Source organism: Fusarium graminearum, chromosome 1, assembly GCF_000240135.3.
Source record: "Fusarium graminearum PH-1 chromosome 1, whole genome shotgun sequence".
In the NCBI taxonomy this organism is placed as follows: domain Eukaryota; kingdom Fungi; phylum Ascomycota; class Sordariomycetes; order Hypocreales; family Nectriaceae; genus Fusarium; species Fusarium graminearum.
In genome coordinates, this window is record NC_026474.1 from 3,624,050 (window position 1) to 3,637,998 (window position 13,949).

Below are 13,949 nucleotides of genomic sequence, written 5' to 3' on the forward strand. Positions count from 1 at the left end.
GAGAGTTGTTTATTTTGGTCGCAGCATCACATGGGTTTCATCATATATATAGGTTCGTTAGTAATCGGGTTTAAAGTCGAGACGGCAGAACAGTAGACTAGGTTTTGACGATCATGCCTTAGTGGTTTGACAATCTACATGGATAAGGGTGTCGTCCTCCACTTTGTGCATGCAAAGCGCGTTCGTTGTCAATAAGGAAAAAGAAAGACATTTCCAGCTGTTGTTTCTTGTTGATGCAGCAGCCCATACATAAATACGTGAGACGCGCTTTTGAGGACCCATCAAAACAAGATACAAACATGACATGGATGGATGGATGGATCCATAACTTATACGAGACTGGACGTGCAGACGAATAGGATTCCAGGTGTTGTGAAAAGGAAAGAAAAAAGAACAATAAATGAATTCGAAGATATTTTAATCTCGATAATCTAGTCCGGAACACGGACTTTGGTAGGAATGACACTTAAAGGACTGCGCACCGGGATCCGTGCTCATGGGAGATGGACTTTAAAAGAGAGAGAGCGAGATTAGATAGGCTTGGCGGTTTATTTATTTGTTTAGATAAAATAAAGTGGCTATTAAAAACACTGAACTGAGATGGATGGATGGATGGATCATGGATGGCGGACATGACACCCCTGCGTATCTGTACTGACGCATGCAGCCACTTAATGAAACAGGGGTGTCAATTGACCACAAGATGGTCCCCAGGATCGCTAACACCGTTTGTTAATTGACTAGATACGTCCTAAGCGTGGGGCAAAGGCGGTAGGAGATGATATTTGAGAAACAAGGGAATGGAGCAAGATTTGAGTAAACCATGTAGGTATCTAGTTAGACTATGCTGTGCGGTGCTGTTTTGTCTCTTCACAGTTGGCCAGTAGTCTGATCAACTGGAAGAAACTGGAATGAAAAGCTTGCCCCGAGCTAGATCGTGGCCGAATTCTTCTGCATGCATGGTTTATGCACCTGGTTGTCTAGCCGCATATACAGTAGAACCGTCGAGTAAGTTTCTGCGAAAAACTCTTTCAACGCTCTATCTGTCCCCCCTGGGCAGTGACGCATTGCATGTCAGGACAAACATTTAACAAATTGACCATGCTATGAAACAGATTAAAATAGAGTTATGTCTAGTTGATTAGTATGGCATTCAACGCGTCTGTGATGATTTGCTTCTACCCAAAAGTTACTAAAACACTGTAGCGCGTCTTTTGTTATCCAATACTGTTGCGGGGATGCAAAAACGAAAGGGGGAAAACATTGCCATGCATCTATCCTCCCATAGATGAACTGTAGCAGTAGGCAAATGGGACCCGTCAGCTTTTTCAGTGTCAGGCTAATATCATAGGTACATCGAGTCTCTCGGGCAAGACATTTTATATGAAAGCTTAAATGATCATGGAACCAAAAGTCAAGTCACGGTGAGACAACGCGCTGGCCAACTGGGGATCAATACCGCGTTTTCGGATAGTACGCCATCCATTAAAATAAAAGAACAAGGCGGGAAAGCTAGAGCTGCCTACTAGGTAATCTCCAAAGACGTAATCTAGTAGATCTGAAAGTCGGTAGAGGAGGTTGGTTTGGGCTCGTAGCTTTTTTTGTTGTTGTTTACTGGGATTTTACCCTGCCAGTGCTAGCAGGTGCCACGAACAGGGGGGCGCGTTTACAAGGTTTACGCGGAGGCACAAGCGCCCAAGACAAATGGGGGACCCAGGAGGGGAAGTGCAGCGCAAGGGCCTTGGAAGGGAACTGAAGGGACGATACCTTCCTAGGCTGGGTCGCCTCGTTTTAGAAGCACGCCCTAACTACACGTCGCTCCTCTCCATCTCGACTCTACTCAAACTCAACGACAACCTCGTTTTGTTCTTCTTCTTTCTCTCCTTCACTTCTCCATCTTCTTCTTATCGCCCAGACCTCTAAGGCTCCCACTAACCAAACTTTTTTTCTCTATTATATTCTTCTGTACAGTATAGCTGTTTACTCTATTGCTAATATCGTGATCCTTCCTCCTCCCGCGAGACAAACGACCACCAGACAAATCGCCTCCTCGCCAGTTCTTCATCCAGTAATGTGTCTGCACCATCATCAATAAGGCCATCTCCATCACCCTCCCCTCCCATCCGCAATCATGGCCGCCCCCAACAACAACTCCTTTGTCGCCGCTACCCCCGACAGACACGCTGCATCGGCCCCGAGTCAACACGATGTCGCCGTCACGCCCCAGAGCCTCCCTCCTCTGGCAGATGCCACTGGCAATTCAAGCATGTCCGCACCCGATTCCGAGAAGCATCCCAAGGGAAAGAGAAAACGCACGGTGTATGTTTCACGTCATGGTCAACTTGATTTTCACGGTGGACAAATGCTATCTAAGGAGCTGAGCTAATTTTTGTTTCGATTGCGTCGTGCAGGGCCAAGGACAAAATGATTCTCGAAGAGGCGTACAGCAGTAATCCCAAACCCGACAAGCAAGCGCGCCTAGATATCGTCCAGCGCGTGTCATTGAACGAAAAAGAAGTCCAGGTATGACAATCCCAATCAACGGTCGACGTTGGAAACTCTATGCTCTCCCGCGCTGGCTCTTTACGCGTTTTGCGAAATTGATTTTTTGGAACCATGAAATTGACATCATCCTCCCCTTCAGATTTGGTTCCAGAACCGAAGACAGAACGACCGCCGCAAGGCACGTCCCCTATCCCCACAAGAGGTTGCCGCTCTCCAATTTGGAGGCATGAACGTGATACCTTCCGATCCTATCGTCAACACCACTACGCCTAGCAGGCCAGAAAAGGCATTCCCAGTAACCGATCCTACTGGATCTCGATATGCGGATCATATCTCTGCACCTCCTCGACCTTTCGACCAGACTCCCTCCATGCCACGAACTCATTCAGATCTCTTAAATAGCACCCCGGTTTCCATCCCCCGGGACCGCGATTACCGCTTCCCCGATGTCACTCCCAACCGTATCGATCCTACTCTCTCCCACAGTGCTCACGGTACTTCCCATTCTTTGTCCAGCTCCATCTCTAGTAACGTTGGCTATCTCGCCAACCGTTGGAACTCTGCGCCCAGTTCTTTCTCCACCCCACCCGCTATGAGCCGTAGCGGGGATGACTCCTTCAGGTATGTTATACTTGCTACAATTGTCTGCAACCGTGGGCTGACCAACGCAGATATGACCATTTCCCTCCTTCCTCGTGCACGTCTGAAGGTTCCTCTTATCCACAGAGCCAGTCCAAGGTTCGCCTATCGATGTCCTTAGAAGGCAAGGCTGAGCTAGTCTCCAACCAAGGCTCTCCATCCCGTGAAATGCCTCCTCGACCATCTTCAACCACGCCAAGCCTGCCCCAGGTGCGGCAACGGAGCCTGCAGCGTAGCCATAGCGCCGTTCCATCGATCACTCTTCCTCCTATCACGGCGCTTACCAACAGCTTGCCTCCTCCTAGGTTTATGCGAGGTCGGTCTCGTAACGTGCACGCCTGGGAGTCCTGCGCGGATGCAGAGAATCGTGATGAGCTGACAGCCCAGGCCGAACACGAGTCGAACGGATCGGCGATTGCAGCTATCAATATTCTTCGGTCCCTGGGCGGAACTACCCAGCAGCCAAGCCCAGCTAAGCGCAACGCTCCCATGACGAAACCCCAACAGCGGCCTCACCAGGCCAAGAAGGCTAGATTGGATTCCACTGGGTCAAGTATCTCACTACTGGGAACGGAACTGGAAGAACTTCGAAAGGCTGATAGGGAGTATGGCAAGGTAAAGGTTTCCATGTTGGTCTCTCCAACAGGCGGTGATTCAGACAAGGAGAACTTGAGCCCTGACGAGGATCATAGCTCCCCTGATCCTTTTCACCGTCGACCTCAGCCGCCTGCCCCTAAGCCCGTTGGCGAGAACCCTCGACGCATCGGTCGGGTTCTCCAGGAGCAGAAAAGCCCAAACCTACTCGCTAACCGCGCGAACACTGCCCCCGCTCGCCCCCGGTCCATTATAAAAGAAGGATTGGAGATTTTCGAGGACACAATGAAGTCAGCTATGCCCTCTAGAGAGAATGAGGTTGAGAAATTCATGCGGGGCTCGGTCAGCCCCAGCAAGAAGCCCGATATGGATTGCGTCGCTGGCCTTCTCTCACTCAGTCAAGGGGCCTGGAGGTAAATCAAATAAATAAAACAAAAGCTGCATGAACAGTTTGTCGATTGTAAAAGCAAGGGGGATAACCGGATGACAGTTGTACGGTTTGCTTGGCTTATCTTGTGTTCTTTTCTTTCCAGAAACGGAGAAGAGAATGTGTCGTCCACTTGCATGGATTGTATGAGTCTGCGCCCCCAATGTACGTACATATATATGTACGATGTTAGTTCATGTCCTGTTCAAGGGTGGCTGGGTACGGGTTTTGGTTTTGGGCGCCTGGGAACGGTGCTTGTAAATATGCTTTAACATTCAACCATTGCTGGCTTAGTGAAGCCGGTGGATAGCTCGGCTTCTTGGATGAATGGAAAAGAACAAGAGACACAGAATGTCTCGTGAACATCAAGAAATGACGCTGTCAACGTGAAATTAGAATGCACATAGGTATCGAGTGTTGTGCAGACATGATGCCTGCCTTGGTTACCTTGTGATATTGCTTAGTAGCTGTTTATTGTTGGTCATGCTTTCTTATCTTAATGCAAGTAGGCAAGGCACTAGGAACCTTTATAGAAATCCATCTGGGCTATATAAACCCTTGCTTCTTCTAACCTCTAGGCTCTTTATTTTGTGTATCCTAAACTTGAGGTAGGTTAAGTTGTCTGCTCCCCCTAAGAGCGAGTCCAAGATAACCATGCTACCTGGGAAAACAGCTTGGAGGCCATGAGATGAATGTCGTTGCTTTAAGGTGCCTACAATGAACCACCTCTACTTGATAATCCGGCATGTCATCCAAGACATGGGAGATCACCGCCCCGAAAATATGAGAATAGGACTGAGAATTTGACAAGAGGGTATAAGTCACTGTGAATTGTGATAGAATACTGTTTGAAGTGATAACTTATACAGGCCTGGGGACCGAGTGTTACTAATACACACCACAATGAATACTTCAAATGCGGCTTTCCATACCAGTTACTCCTTGAGATAGCATTGTATCTCGTTATGATACAAGATTCCGGGCATTTCATGGCCGTTTCTATGCTAATATACATATTCCACTTTCGTCAGGAGATGGTTCGTGAGTTTCCAAGGCCGTTCGTTATAATGCTTCCCTATTTTACTGTTTTACACTCTTTTTCAACAAATCGTACACTCCCATCTGCGCCGCCGCCTCTTTGAACAACTTTGACTTGTGAGCTTCGTCGCCCTCAGCAGGCCAGTACTGCCTCAGCAGGTAGTCAAACAGAGCTACAGCACGACGCTCGTTTTCGATATTTGAGACACCACCATCGGCTGAAGCGGCGAGACTTTGATCGAGATCGCGCTTGGCGTTCACGAGACGGCGTCGATGGGTGGGGGAATCCCATGCTAATTTTGTCGTTTCAAGAACCATCTCGAGGACAAGCGTCTCGGGAGGGAGGAAGCGAAACCCCTCTCGAAGGGTCGTTAACGCAACGACGAGACCGACGTTATCCTTGATACGACGAAACGTGTGCAGGATCTTGCGAGCGAGCTGCCCGTCCATACCGTCAGGCAGAAAAACGTGCTGGAACTTGATTGTCTCGGCAAACATAGATCGAGTTTGCTCGACCTGGCCAGCGACAGGACCAGCTGCGATGTGTAGTCGGTTGATAGAAAGGGTCTTCCACAGTGCGCTGAACGTGAAAGGATCAGGCTCGACGCCTTTATCCACCACGAGCTTCTGATATAACTCCAGGGCTTCTTTGAACTGACCTGCTTGAATATAGGATTCGAGGAGTTGGTTGATAACAAATGAGTCGACCTTCATCTCCGCCTCGTGGAAGGCATCCCAGAGCGCAAGGATGCGGCTGTGCAAATCTCGTAGACGATAGTTCTCTGCTAGCAGCGAGAAGGTCTCTAGCGTCGCTCGCGGTAGTGCTTGGGGATTTCTCTTGCTTGGAAGCCCATCTTGTGAATCCATGGCTTCTTTCCTGGCCTTGACAAATTCAATTCGAGTGTCAATCATGCCCCAAGCCATCTTATCCGCCTTCTCAAGATCCTCAACGCCTCCTGCGCGTTGCCATGCCGCAATAAGACCGTTCAGTTGAACAGGAGCCGGCTCGATACCCTTCTGACCCATAAACTCTACAACACTGTGGGCTCCGTTCAGGTCGCCCGCACCAATCAGTCTCTTCAGCCACTTTCCAAAGAAGAACTTGTTTCCCACGACTGACGGCAGGCGTTTTTGCTGCTTCAAGTCGATCTTGCCATCGCTCATCATGTCAACGAAAGCGTATAAGCCGTTCTCGGTTTGGTGGGTAGTCAGGAAGTACGATATGACTTGGTCGTAGTCGGCGAGCTCCATGCGCTCACCCAGAAGTTCGCGCAGCTGGCGGTACGCTGCCCAAGCTTTCTCCTTGCCATCTTCCGTACCAAGTTCAGACCATGTCCGGATGAGAGGCATCAGAATTCGAGGATCAGATTGGTTTTGGATCAGCTTGCCAATGGCCCGCTGCGCCTGGTCTAGATCTCCCGTACGACAGTACATTCTCACACCAAGCTCCCAAAACTCCTGAAATGTCTCAGCATTTTGGTCGCCCAGCGTGCCTATGCATCGTTTCCAGTTCTCGGTCGCCTTTGACTCCCATCCATCAACAAACGCAGCTTCGATCGTCAAAAGCTGCTGAGCAGGACTCAGAGTAACTTTGGCCTCGCTCATGTCGCGGGCAAGGAGTGCGATATGTGAGAGGCGATGGATATTGACAGATTCATCTACTGAAAAGATCTTCCATAGCAAATTCCAAACTTCAAGCGGCACATGACTCCAACCTTGAGCAAGAGAGAGCCTAGTTGAGTGATAGTTTTTGTACACGCTTTGCACTGTTTTTGTTGAAGGCTTGATACCCCTGCGATAATTCCTGGCGGCTTGAGACAGAACGGTATTGAGACGAGAAATCTTCCTCCGTTGATTGTTCGTCCACGGCTTTTCTGGAATTTGAGGGATCGTTACTCGAGAGCCAAGAGATCCAAGTCCAGGCAATCCTGGAAGTTCCGAATCCAATCTCTCCAACATCTCCTTGGGTAAATCTGCACCCTCTTTGTCGATTTCCTCATCGATCGCAGCGGTATATGCATCCAATTTTGCAATAATTCTTTCCAGATCATCTGCTGACTTCATTCTATGCCATTCGTTGCCCAGTTGATCGACCACATCTTGGAAAGCCGCCTTTTCGTCTTTTCCGCCGATATCGTCCTTGATTTCCAAGAGAGCTTCTCTCAAGCCCGATGTATCCACTTCATTCAGTGAGTCGTCAAAAGCTCCTTCGCCCGGAAGCTCTGTCCTCTTGTTGCCGTTTTGTTCGAAGAATCGCACGCTGAACGATTCTTTATCATCCTTGCCGAGGTTTCCAAGAGATTTTATTCGGTCAATGTACTGTTTGAGTTCGAATTTGGTGGGTTTCCGTTTTGCAGCATCATCGATCGAATGCTTCGCTATGGATTTGGTACTATATGCTGCTGCCATTCGTGGTGTAGGTCGTTGTCGAATCGCCAGACGACATGATCTGCATATTGATTCATTGCTTGTTCGTAGCTCTCGTAAAAGCGGTCGACCCGCCATTCTCAATTTTCAATTCATAGGGCACCAGTGTGAAGTTGAAGCTTGGAGGGACCGAACGGCGAACCTTTTTTAGTGGTTATCGATAAGATGTGCCTGTATATCTGCCACTTACAAAAGAATTTGGAGAGGAACAGCCCACCGCCTACCCTTTGTGTAATGCAGCAACTTTTCCAGCGGCAGAAAATTATTTTTTGTCTGGACTTTGGCGACGAGCTGGGAATATTGCGACTCCAAAGATACCCAGCCAGACCGCAGTAAAATGTCGAATTCCGCGCCAGAATTCCTCAAGTTCTCAGGACATCGGTCCTTTACGCAGCGTTTGGTTTTGTCGACGCTCACCGGTCGACCGATTCACATCGCCAAGATCCGAAGCTCGTCACCTACGAATCCTGGTCTCGCTCCTCATGAGATTTCCTTTTTGCGCCTTCTCGAGGCTGTCACCAATGGCAGTTCGATGCAGATCTCATACACTGGTACAACCATCACATATCACCCTGGTCTGATTACTGGAACTATCGCTGGTTTTGGTGCCTCGGATGGAGATGTCATCAACCACAACATATCTGTCAATAACACTCGCGGAGTCACCTACTTCCTAATGCCTCTGTGCTTGCTAGCACCCTTCTCTAAAGCGCACATGAACGTTCGATTTACAGGACCTGGTGTCATCACATCATCCACCGAGACTGGCGACATCTCAGTCGACTCATTCCGAACAGCTATTCTTCCTCTTTTCGGCCTCTACGGAATCCCTCCCGCGCGTATAGAACTCAGAGTTCTTCAAAGATCCTGCGCTGGACCTGGTGGAAAGGGTGGCGGTGGTTGCGTCGAGCTGCGATTCGCGAGTCAAGTGCGACTACCAAAGACTCTGCATCTCAACCGAAGCCCCGGTCGGATAAAGCGCATTCGTGGTGTCGCATACTGCACGGGAGTGTCTGCTTCCAACAACGCTCGTATGATCCACTCAGCCCGTGAGGTCTTGAACCCTTTGGTGCCCGACATTCACATCGCTGCGCAGTACGACCAGGCACCCCTAGTTCCCACAGGAGACAAGGCAGGAAGCAAGAGGCGTCTCGGAATTGGATTTGGGCTGAGCTTGGTCGCCGAGTCAAGCGCTGTCGGTGTTCTCTACTCGGCAGATGTGGTTGTGCCGGCCCAGGGTGGTGTCGTTCCTGAGGACATTGGCAAGCAATGCGCCTACCAGCTGCTCGAAAACATTTCGCAAGGTGGTTGTGCTACACAGGTTTCGGCAAAGACCATGCTTATTCTTATGGCCATGGGATCGGAGGATGTAGGTCGCCTCAGAATTGGTCGGGAGGTGCTTGGAAACGAGGAGATGGTTATTCTCGCGAGAGACCTGAGAACATTTGGCGCAAGCAGCTGGGGTTTGAGAGATGTTGGAGATGATACGAATGATATCATTGTTTCTGTTAAGGGTACTGGCGTTGGCAATGTTGGAAGAAAGATAGCGTAAAAGCCAAAAGTAATACATTTCTGTTCAAATTTCGCAAATCGAAGATTCAGTTGGCTGTTCTCCTTGGTCATGGGCCTCACCCAGGGTATCAGAAAAATTGGGTGCTAGAAGCATAAGAGACGAAATTAGTAGGTCAATGTATGCTACTTAGACTATACTCTTTAGGCTATTTATTTTTGTATACTAAGAGTTGAGAGGTCTCCTCTTGTGTGAAATTCATCATTTGTGACTCTATGAACCTATCATAAAAATATCGCTGGACCCTGATAAAAAACAATGATTCAAACCTTTATGCTATTACTGTCTATCATTTTGAGCTGCTCGAGCTGGCACATTGAGGGTGGCCCGCCTCCTTGCCTCAATAGAAGCCATGGTTGCCCCGTAGCCAATTGTGCGTAGAGAATATGCAGCTGTTCTTTCTATATTCAACGCCGCATTATGGAGCGAGTGAAGAACATGATACTCGCCGATGATGCCATTCCCGGAACTCAACACGTCGGACAGATTCGATCTTGTGGGTTCATCGGTAGACTGCTCTCTAGCAGATGATGGCTCCGACTCTCCCGAAGTCGAGTTGCCCTCTTCAGTTGTACTGACGCGATGTAGGGGCTGCAACTCAATGCCATCCTCCTCGTCGATTGGTAATGAGCCAGGCATATCCCTGGATACCCCACGTTCCTCAGCGTCCAAGTCTTCTATCGTGGGAGTCGTGTCCTGGGCCACGTCGGGCACCATGGGTCTGAAGGTCTTGAGAACCACTCTTAGTCTCTCTCTCTCAGTGTGTACCGTCAACATCAAACATTGAACGGCCAGTATCACGACATCTGCCAAAACATAGTAAATCCGAGAGGTTGGAGGCTTCTGACCTATAAAGTCAATGACTAAGCCGCCATGCATGTAGCCTCGGTGAAATTCTGGTCCAACTGGTAATGAGACCAAAATATGTAGGAGTATGCAGATGATATTGGGGATGAGGACCAAGCAGACATGTATTGGACTCGCAGGCATTAGAAAAGGGAAGGATTCATCCTTTGGCGTGAGATATAAGTACTGGCCAACAGACCTGAGTATGAATCGAAACATTGAGCATCTAAAGAGAGGACACTTGTAAGCACAGCCCAGGAAGTATACGGTTGTGGTCAAGAGGGCGATCGGACGTACTCCATATAGTATAGCGCACTTAACTCCGCAAAAACCAGGGTATCAAGACTCTTGAGCAAATGTGTGACAAACTCCAACTTCTTCGTTAAACCAGGATTGCGCTTCTTTCTATTCTTCTTCTTCTTGCGACGCTGAGACTGCGACTGAGCGCGAGCCCGGGTCGACCCTGACTGCTCGCGTGGCAGATTCCATGTGACGCGGCTGCCAGATGAGGTGTTGGCGGGCTCGGCCGGAGAAGCATCGTTCGGCGCCGTAGAGCTCGGCGAGGCATCATCGCTCATTCTCGGGTATCGTCATCTGCAACTGCATCTGCATCTGTAGAGCTAGTTCTGCATGAGCAGGGTGGCAGCTCAGGAGAAGCACGTGTGGATCATGGGCCTTTTCGCAAACGGCGAATAACTGTAGTACAAGCTCGAACGAGTGGTTTTGTATATATGGTTTGTAACAAGATGGATTCGATTGGCGCTATGTGAATTTGAAGCTTGGACTAACAAGACTCGAGTGAATGAAAGTGACTTGTTGAAGCATGTATGAGGCGACGTGAGCTGCCATGATAAGATTGCAGGGATTACATGTGTGACAGGCAGGGACGTACCGGCAGCCACAATCCAGTCCGGATAAAGAAAGGTCCGAGCATGGCGGGACATGAACGGGCTTCAGCCTCAGGTGCGGTACGTACCAGTACCCCGCCATCGGCGTGCGGGCTGGGCTTTGGTGGGCGATGCAGCACTGCAACGGCCCAAATAATTTCTGCCCGCCGTGACTCAGACGAGCAACCAAGGACAGGACAACAGAACAGAACCCACGACTTGGTTCGTATCTCTACAAGTCTGCAATCATGACGACCTCAAGCTCTGCCCCCTCTGGGGACCTCACCTCTCAGATTCTCCAAGCCCTATCGGAAAAGACCCCGCTGCTCTCCTCAGAGGTGTTTCCTACAATTGCCTTCCAAGATATCAAGGCTTCTCTCGACCGTCTTGCTTCCCGATCTATGATTACATATGAGACAATTGACAAAGAGGAGGCTATTCTCGAACCCGAGGCGGAGCAGATTGCTGAACATGGCAGTCACGAGGCGCGTGTTTTTGAAGCACTGCGAAATGCTGTGGAGGGGTTGTCGATCCAGGATTTGGAGAAGGCCATTGGTGACAAGACTGTCACCAAGGTTGGACAGGGCAAGGCTTTCAAGGAGAAGTGGATTAAGAAGAGCGACGATGGCAAGCTTGTCGCTACTGTAAGTAGAATCCAAGACCTTTATTCTGTCTTGTCTGTGGACAAATGATGAACTAACAGGATATTATAGGCCAAGTCGATCGAAGATATCACCCGAGCCCAGCTCCAAAAGATTAAGGAGACCCGAACCCACGAGCCCAAGGTCCTGACCGACCTACGAAAGCGAAAATTGATCAAGATGCAAAAGGTCATCAGCTTCAAGATTGAAAAGGGACCTAAATTTGCGCTGGAGATCACCAAGGAGGAAACCGACCTGACAGCCGACATGATTGCCTCTGGATCGTGGAAGTCCGCCAACTTCAAGCCCTACAACTTCAAGGCCCTCGGTGCCGACCAAAACGCTGGCGCTCTGCACCCTCTCAACAAGGTGCGACACGAGTTCCGATCTATCTTCTTCGAGATGGGTTTCGAGGAGATGCCCACCAACAAGTTCGTGGAGACTGGATTCTGGAACTTCGACGCCCTGTTTGTGCCCCAACAGCATCCTGCTCGTGATCTCCAGGACACTTTCTACATCTCCGACCCTGCTGTTGGTGATGCGCCGCGCTCTGAGGAGGGACAGAACACAGAGGAGTACTGGGAGAACATCAAGCAGGTCCACCAAGACGGCAAGTTTGGATCAATTGGTTACAGGTACCCCTGGTCAGCGGAGGAGACCAAGAGATTGGTGCTCCGAACCCACACTACTGCCATTTCAACAGCCATGCTTTACAAGCTAGCGGCACAGAAGGGACCTGACGGCCGCCCACCCCCTGCCCGATACTTCTCTATTGATCGTGTTTTCCGCAACGAGACAGTTGACGCTACCCATTTGGCTGAGTTCCACCAGGTCGAGGGTGTTATTGCCGACTACGACCTTACGCTGGGTGGATTGATGGAATTCATGGAGGCCTTCTTCGCCAAGATGGGCATTACCAACCTCAAGTTCAAGCCTGCCTACAACCCTTACACCGAGCCCAGTATGGAAATTTTCAGCTACCACGAGGGTCTGGGTAAGCTGGTTGAGATTGGAAACAGTGGTATGTTCCGACCTGAGATGCTGGAGCCCATGGGTCTGCCCAAGGATATGCGAGTATTTGGATGGGGTCTTTCACTGGAGCGACCGACCATGATCAAGTACAAGATTTCCAACATCCGAGAATTGTTGGGCCACAAGGTCGATCTCAACTTCATCGAGAGAAACCCTGCGGTGAGATTAGAGAAGGAGTAAGGAAACTCCAAGTCATTGATGTATATGCAAGATAAAGAAAAAAGAGAGAGAAAGATACGTATGACGCGTTTTGGTTTGATTAGAGGACGGCATCCAAGTTAGAGAGGACCTGGTGCAACCGGCAGTGCAGTATCTATCATGACTAGACGAAATAAGATTAACAAAAAAATAAAAACGGGTTACCTAGTTTCAAGCATGAATGAGCCTCGATCTGAGTCCAAGGCCAGATCTGGTCTGGATCTGGGATCTGACAATAGGGGTCCCTGGAAGAGATGATGACTGATGAGGAGGGACCCTGACTAGAGACGGGAATCGAGGTCTAAGATGGAGTCATGTCGTCAGTGAAGTTTTGTTTCAGAGGCGGTGCCCCACTAGAAGGGAAGCCATTTTGTGTTGAATTACGCACACGATTGATAGTTTTTTGGACCCTGCATCGAGACGGTTTAATTCGGCAGTTGTTTGTTGGTGGACGGAGAGCTTGATTCCTGTTCAACTGATTCGCTTGTATAATGTATGGAGATGGATGATATTTGGGACTGGGCAGTTGAATGGAGCATGGAGCTCTCGAGGCCCTTGGCTTCCCCGCTTTCGGCACCTTCCTTTGCTCTGAGTCGATCGGCCCCACGTCCCTTGAGCCCCGCCTCGCGTGTCGTCGACATCGCATCTCAGCCCGTCTCATCGCATCCACTTGAGACCTCGTCATGGAGATCCAAGAACGGCTTTTGACGTGTAAAGTACCTCTCATCATCAGTTCAATTCCGGGTACGTACCTATCAGATGGGCTGTTTACAGGATCATCAGGCGAGAACACTGCAGTAAAGGCAATTGATCTCCTTAGCCTTTGCACAATGCAACGCTGCATGCATGTTAGCCATTTATATATGTCGGATGCAGTTCAAAGATAGCAAAGTAAACGCCCGTGGCGTCCTTCCCCGCGTCAAGTTACTGGTGTTTGTAATTCCCCTGCCAAGTTGAGAGGTGGTGTGACCTCTGTCACCTTTACTTGGGCATTGACTTGACCCCTTCTCCGCAGAGATCAGCGTCTTGGTGCCGATTCACAAGTCATGATGCTCACTGAACATCCTTCGCTTTTCTCTGTTACCGCTAGATTCGCAAGAAAAACCGTTCTGGTGTCTGGCGATCGAAACGGCCTGGCAAGCATC

The 13,949-nt window shown here is 49.5% G+C and overlaps 5 protein-coding genes across 5 annotated transcripts; 3 read left to right on the forward strand and 2 right to left on the reverse strand.

Moving 5' to 3' along the window:
• Window positions 1–2,131: 2,131 nt before the first annotated feature.
• FGSG_01100 (uncharacterized protein) lies at window positions 2,132–4,155 on the forward strand (the record flags this gene model as incomplete). Its single annotated transcript, XM_011318561.1, has 4 exons — window positions 2,132–2,319; window positions 2,412–2,523; window positions 2,645–3,126; window positions 3,177–4,155. The coding sequence occupies 4 exons, from the start codon at window positions 2,132–2,134 to the stop codon at window positions 4,153–4,155; spliced, it is 1,761 nt and encodes a 586-aa protein (XP_011316863.1).
• A 1,090-nt stretch (window positions 4,156–5,245) lies between these two features.
• Window positions 5,246–7,708, reverse strand: FGSG_01101 (uncharacterized protein; the record flags this gene model as incomplete). Its single annotated transcript, XM_011318562.1, has 1 exon — window positions 5,246–7,708. The coding sequence occupies one exon, from the start codon at window positions 7,706–7,708 to the stop codon at window positions 5,246–5,248; it is 2,463 nt and encodes an 820-aa protein (XP_011316864.1).
• Window positions 7,709–7,967: 259 nt separating this feature from the next.
• FGSG_01102 (uncharacterized protein) lies at window positions 7,968–9,216 on the forward strand (the record flags this gene model as incomplete). The annotated part of the gene is made up of 1 exon (XM_011318563.1): window positions 7,968–9,216. One exon carries the CDS (start codon window positions 7,968–7,970, stop codon window positions 9,180–9,182), a length of 1,215 nt encoding a protein of 404 aa, XP_011316865.1. The 3' UTR covers window positions 9,183–9,216.
• On the reverse strand, window positions 9,162–10,893 carry FGSG_01103 (uncharacterized protein). The gene is made up of 2 exons (XM_011318564.1): window positions 10,344–10,893; window positions 9,162–10,272 (listed from the first exon to the last, which is right to left on the reverse strand). Exons 1-2 carry the CDS (start codon window positions 10,622–10,624, stop codon window positions 9,480–9,482), a joined length of 1,074 nt encoding a protein of 357 aa, XP_011316866.1. The 5' UTR covers window positions 10,625–10,893; the 3' UTR covers window positions 9,162–9,479.
• A 186-nt stretch (window positions 10,894–11,079) lies between these two features.
• On the forward strand, window positions 11,080–12,973 carry FGSG_01104 (phenylalanyl-tRNA synthetase alpha chain). The gene is made up of 2 exons (XM_011318565.1): window positions 11,080–11,577; window positions 11,647–12,973. Exons 1-2 carry the CDS (start codon window positions 11,182–11,184, stop codon window positions 12,784–12,786), a joined length of 1,536 nt encoding a protein of 511 aa, XP_011316867.1. The 5' UTR covers window positions 11,080–11,181; the 3' UTR covers window positions 12,787–12,973.
• Window positions 12,974–13,949: the final 976 nt, after the last annotated feature.